The sequence below is a fragment of the Trachemys scripta genome, chromosome 4, assembly GCF_013100865.1.
Source record: "Trachemys scripta elegans isolate TJP31775 chromosome 4, CAS_Tse_1.0, whole genome shotgun sequence".
NCBI classification, from domain to species: Eukaryota; Metazoa; Chordata; order Testudines; family Emydidae; genus Trachemys; species Trachemys scripta.
The window spans coordinates 31,840,894-31,847,239 of NC_048301.1; the positions used below are offsets into that span (position 1 = coordinate 31,840,894).

General features: G+C 39.2%; 1 protein-coding gene across 1 annotated transcript in view; it reads left to right on the top strand.

The window, feature by feature from the left end:
- Positions 1-6,101, top strand: part of NRDE2 (NRDE-2, necessary for RNA interference, domain containing) — an 80,671-nt gene extending 74,570 nt beyond the window's left edge. Inside the window, 2 exon segments of the mRNA XM_034768103.1 lie at positions 4,291-4,362; positions 5,064-6,101. Coding sequence (XP_034623994.1) covers positions 4,291-4,362; positions 5,064-5,189 — 198 coding nt within the window. The 3' untranslated portion in view covers positions 5,190-6,101.
- The last annotated feature ends 245 nt before the right edge of the window (positions 6,102-6,346 follow it).

Genomic DNA, 6,346 nt, shown 5'->3' on the forward strand with positions numbered 1-6,346 from the left:
ATCATTAATGTATTGAAACCAAGTGAAAATGTTAAATCACTTACAGTTGAAAAATCTCTTGCTCCTTGAAGACCCCAAGGAACTTTGTAAATTGTTGGTGTAGGAAGGCATTGTTTAGATCTAGATTTGCCACAGAGTTTCCTTTACATAAAGTTATTTTCAAACCTGGTCAATTCAAACTATTCCCTTTGTAAGAAACTATTAAAATCTTTACATATAAATGATGACCAAATAATGAGACCAGCCAACTAATGCACTCAAAACTGTTTTAAAGCTCTGTGCTGCTGGTGTGTTCTGTACCTTCCCCATCAGATATCCAAGCTGGCATTTCTAGGAAGAGGATTTACCTTCCTTTACCTAGGTGCCGTCAGAGGTTCTGATAAGCAGCCCCCTCTTGGCCACTCATCAGACTGCTGTGAGGGGATTCAGCTGCTAGATCCTGTTTGTTCAGACTCCGGAGGCTTAAAACAGAGCCCAGGCATAGTGAACAGGGACAGTCTTACAGCCTCTGAGCATGCTCTCAGGGTGCAGATCTTCTGTCATTCCCACTGAGATCACACAGCCCACTGCCCCATCATTGGAACCGGTGCTTAGCTATCAATCTCCCCTTTTAGTTTGAACCTACCCTTTCCCAGAACGCCACTCAGAAGTGTGAGCCTTCTGGTTTACTACTTCCAGAGCGGCTCGTGGTAGATGTAACTTAAATGCACAGAATTCTAAAGCATTCTTTACTAAAGCACAAGATATACACAAAGTACAGATCATCTAGAAAACAACAAACAACCTGAAAATAATGCTCACTTTAGTTCATCCTTCCTTTGGGAGTTCTTGGGAACCCATCTGTGTTAAGATAGGCAGGGCTTTCCCTTCCTACTCAGGTTCCTGCAGCAACTTTTCATATCTTGTGCTGGTGGTGATTGTTGAAATTGCATTTACATAGACGTTCCAGTGTACGCAACTTAACCATTTAATAACTGAGGGAAAGGCATTGTGCAAGTCCATGAGGAAACCAGGCAGCCCTTGCTGATGGATGCAGCCTTCAAGTATATGATCTACATCTTCTTGGCCACAGTGCCAATGGGGGGAGTCATGAAGGCCCTACTTATAGTCACTAGAAGTATATCTTATCACTCAATCTGAAGCAATTGAGCTTTGCCCACAGATGGTGTGGAAAGTCAAAACCAGGGGACTGGACTGTTGGATCTGTCATGAGCTAGGCACTAGCTATGTTGGAAGCTTGTTCTTGCCACCTAGTATGCTGCTTGCAGGTGACATCGAGGTTCCTTAAAAGGAATTGTCCAAAGTGGGTGCCTTGAGCTAAAATGGTAGATTGGTGGATCACTCTGTAAACAGTGATGGACCCAGATTCTGTAAGGTGACTTGTCAACTGATGTCAGAAGGGGCAGGACTGGCAGCCAGGCCAGGTTGGTTGGTCTCATGGTACCAGTTATATACATAGTTTAATTCAGCTGCATATCCACTAGTCCTATGTGAGAGGGGCTAAGCCACATTGGGTAGCAATATTCTTCTACAGAATAGCACAAGGAAAGCCCAGAACTTTTTAGTGACTTCGCATTGGCTCCCTTGTTTGAACCAGATAACTGGCCGATCAGGATGTTTCTTGTCTTTATTTGCAGTGAGGTCTTGGTAAGGTGTTCCGTGCATGTCCAGGTGTGGCCCAGTGTGACATCTAGATACACAGACATTAGGTCGTTGTCCAGTCTGAGTCCATTCAGGAAGATGTTGAGCTGTTCGTTGGCCTTGTGTATGGTTTAGATGCAAACAGCTGGAAACGGTCTTTGACACTTACTTTGAGTCTCCATTTTTTTACAGTAGTGGGCCAATTTTCTCATATCTGCATGGAAGACTTTGTCTAGGTGACTGAAATCCTGGTCCTGCACTGCCAGACAGATGTTGTCTGCGTAGATAAAAGACCTGGCTGTGGTGTAGGGAAGGTCATTTGTGAAGAGGCTGAAAAGTGTCAATGCTAGAACTGAGCCTGAGGTATACCATTGTTTTGGTGGTCTCTCAGCAGCAGTTCCACACCTCTGACAGCCCGTCATGGTAGGGCCAATAACATTTTGCACCTTAAGACTATATGGCAGATCGTGTTATATGCAGCAGCAAGGTCTAGGAATACTGCACCTGTCTTCTGCCTGGTCTGAAGCCATTGATGTAGGCAGTGAGTGCCAGCACTTGACCACAGGTACTGTGGTTTGGTCTGAAACCTGCTTGATCTATACTCAGGATAAGGGGTGGGAGCAATTCTCTGAATGATAAGCCTTTCAGGTAATTTGTACACAAATCTTAACAAAGAGATCAGGTTGTGGTAATATGCTGCAACTCAATTGCCTTTCTCAGGTTTTGGCAAGACTGTTTATTACCTTTGGTCCTGTGCAAGATCTTAGGCTTTTTATTCTTCTAGATGACTCTTGCATCTAATTCTAGATGTCTCTTCTAGATGACTCTTGATAGCAAAATGGTTACTCAGTGTTTGCTAGTTTTTCCCAGGCTCTTCAGGAATTCAGCTGAGATATTACCAAGCCCGTAGCTTCATGTGTTTTCAGTGTTCTGATCGCCCTTTCTGTTTCATCTGTGGCAAAAGGCTGAAGTCTTCAGTTTTAGGTATATGCTGTTTCTAGTGCCGTCATTATTTCTTCATCTCTCCTTCAAACTTTTTGTCCTTATCTGCCTTTGCAACATTTATCAGGTGGGTAGCAATGTTGTTTGGAGAGAGTGGGTGTTAGCACTATCCTGGAGGTTGCTGAGCAGCACCAAGTTTTCTGATTAATGCCCTGGCTTTGGCTGGATCTCAGGGTGTTTAGTTCTATGTTAACCTGGTCTCCTCTCTTCTAGAAATATTCAAGCTGTCTCAACATGTGTGGTGATGTCTGGATCACGACTTTCTTCATACTGATTGAGGAGTTCTTCATGCTCCTTATCTAGATAGAGAATGTAGACATGACATAACCTCTTGGAATTGACGTGATGAAAGCTTTATAAATGGCTCTTGTAAATAGCAGATAAGATTCTTCAGTAAAGATAATGTGCTATAAAACTGGGCCAATTTGCTCTTAATAGTTCCAGCAAGGTTTTTTGTTGGCTCTTACAGTAGGTGTGGATACTTGGTGAAAGTGGCTAAAGATCTCAAATCACTCAACTCCTGTCCTTTTAATCACAGTCTAGTCTCTGTCAGGTCACCTCAAATCCTTATCGGGTGACTTTGTCGCCAGGTGCCCTCTTCAGGCGCCCAGCCAGAAGTGGTTTGTCAATCTGTTGTCAGTTATATTTATATTTGAATAGAGGATCATCCCAAGTTAATGAACCTTTATTGTCAGCCCTGTATCACTCCCCTGTGGGATTTTTGTCCATTATGGAGGCAAAAGTACAACAGAGGAAACATCTACCCCCAGATATTCAAAATGGAGTTTGCAGTCTGCTAAAGATAGAGAGCTCATAATCTCACACAGAATTTATAAATTGTATAGCTAGACCTGCCAAATTTATCACAGATGCGAAGTTAATTTTTGCAAACAAAAGGGTCTACATTTTCAAGAAGACCTCAACCCTTTCTCCTGCTGTGTGAGAGAAACTATGTGCACTATCATTCCTACACACATTTTTTGTGGGCTTATCGCTTTTGTAGGCAGGTGATAGAATTTGCCCATGTAACCCCTTTATAAAATGCAAATATTGTTGTGCATGTAAATATTATTACTTGCGTACAAATTGCAGTATACTAACATTGTATGGACAAATGGAGGGCACTTCTTAGCAAATTTAGAATTGAGGAAACTCTGGAAATGGAACAATTAGATATTCTATTTTTTTAAGGAAAGAGAAAAGTTAAGATGACAGAGTATTTAGAGATTAGCAGGAAAAGATAGTATAGCTCAGTTGCTAATGTACTTGCCTTGGAGCCCTGGTCTTCCATGCTAGGAGTTGCTTAATGCTAACATTTGACTGCGGTATTAGAGTAGTGCTGTCCTGCAAATGAAGTCAAACAGGTTCTTTCTGTCATTCTTTGATGTGTTTCTGTTTCACTCTGCCACTTGTGAGTTATGAAGGGCCAACTCCTAACTCATAAAAGCATTGCTCATATCATAGTCCATTAATATAATATACCATATTACATATATGCCTATTATACAATCTGTTCATAAAGGACTCCTCACCAGGGAAACTCTGTCTGAACTTTTGCGTGGCAGTTTCTCTGCTTCTAAGAAGACATAAAATATCACTTCAGCAGCCACAATTTATTTGAAATATGGATTTTTTCCCCCCTCACAGTTTTCTCTAGGAAATAAAGAAAGGAGCAAAGGACTGTTTTATAGAGCCCTTCAGAACTGTCCCTGGGCAAAGGTAAGTGTTTTTGTTTTTGTTTTGTTTTTTAAATTTAAGTTGGTCATCAAGGAATGAAGATTTTTATATTTAGAAATACATTTGAAAAGTTTAGGATGTAATTAGCCATGATACATATGTGGAAAAAGAATGAAAACTGAGGGAACTCTTACTGTCAAAAGATACTAAAGATTGACTACAAATGAGAGGTGAATTTGCAGGGCAAACAATAAATAAATAAAGTGGCCAGTGGAGTTTTCAGTTTCATAAGTTGAGGAATCATATTGTATAAAGCATGGAGACGATCCCCCTCCCTGTGACCCTGGAGAGATGGTGTTTTGAGTTCCGTGTTTAATTCTGAGCACTTCAGTAGCAGAAATATGTAAAAGACAAATTAGAAGGAATTCAGAGAATAGCAGAAAATAAATTGGCGAGCACCTATGACTCCCATTGAAATTAAAAGGAGCTTCAAGAACTTCAGCACATTTCAGACCCTACATTTGGTTGCTGAATAAAAGAAATATAGTTTTAGAAACAGAAGAGACCTAGTCATTTATAGTCCATACCCCTGACTACAGGATTGCCACCCTATCTTGATTCTTTCTTCTATGTATGCTGAAATGCTGGTTGCATCTGCTAGTTGTATGTACTCCTTTCTGTCTAGTCCCTCTTTCTTGAAAGATGGCTGAGTAAATGTTTTTTTTTTTAAATTGTATTCATAGGTGCTGTATATGGATGCAATAGAGTATTTTCCAGATCAACTGCAAGAGACCCTAGATCTAATGACTGAAAAAGAATTGAGAGTAAGGGTACCTATAGAAGAACTGGAATTGCTACTGGAAGATTAAAAGAAGATGGTGAAAGAACAACAACATCAACAAAAAAGAAAAAGAAAAAACAAGCGAAAAAGGGAATGTTGATGTCCAAAAGTTTGTCTTCAACTATTATCTTTGACTGGGACTTCAATGGATTATGCACATGTTTTTCTTACTAAGAATAATTTGTTAAAAACTTTACTATTACTATGCCACAGTACTAGCTGTAAATATCCTAGAATTTGTTCCTCATCTTGTAGTGGGCTGCTTTACACATGTAAATACATCTGTTTTTCTGGAAAGTACAGCAAAATCCGCAAAATGATACTTACCAATAATTAATTGGCTATTGGACCCCACCTACAACTCGTATGCTACAGTTTAATACAGCCATTCCCTTGAATTCAGTGGAATGTCAAGACATGCCTACTACAATTTGCTAGGCAGCACAAGAAGTAAACATCTGCCAAATGTACCCTTTACAATCTGCTGCTGTCAACAGGCTATATACATGCACACCAAGCAAGACAAATTTATAAATATCCACATATGTTCCAGTATCTTGCTCTCTGTACAAAACAAGAAGATAAGTAAAACTCTTGAAAAAATATCCAAACAGTTAGCTCAGTAGATAAACTGTTAAATGCCAAAACTTGTTTGACAAGGTATCAGTTTTGTCTTTGCATGTGTAATGATATGACAATTCTAATGAAAATATTTATTAAAACATACTTAAATATTTTAATCTAGTGGAACTTGGATTTTTTATTTTTTAAATGTTAATTTTGGTGAGGAAAATGTATTCATCTTTATTTTTAATATCTAGATCTTTTCTAGCAGCAAGTTTTTGTTTTGTTTTAAATATGCAAGCTATTATAATTAACTTCCCTGTACTCCCAACATACACTGGGTAATTGTCATGAGAGAAATAAATGGTAATTCTGTTTTGAGGTGCTCCTTCCTAAGGTGAATACTCAGGATATTAAACTGTTTATAGCAATTCTGTACTTTACAGACTACTCGCCACTGATATAAGATAGAATATGACAACTGTTTAACAGTACATTGCATGTTTTTTCCACTTCCCACCATAAACAAATGTGTAGTGTTACTATGTTCAGGTGAAAATAAATAGGGAATTTAGTTATATAGAAAGTGCTAAAATATGAACAAGACACTGGATTTCGCAT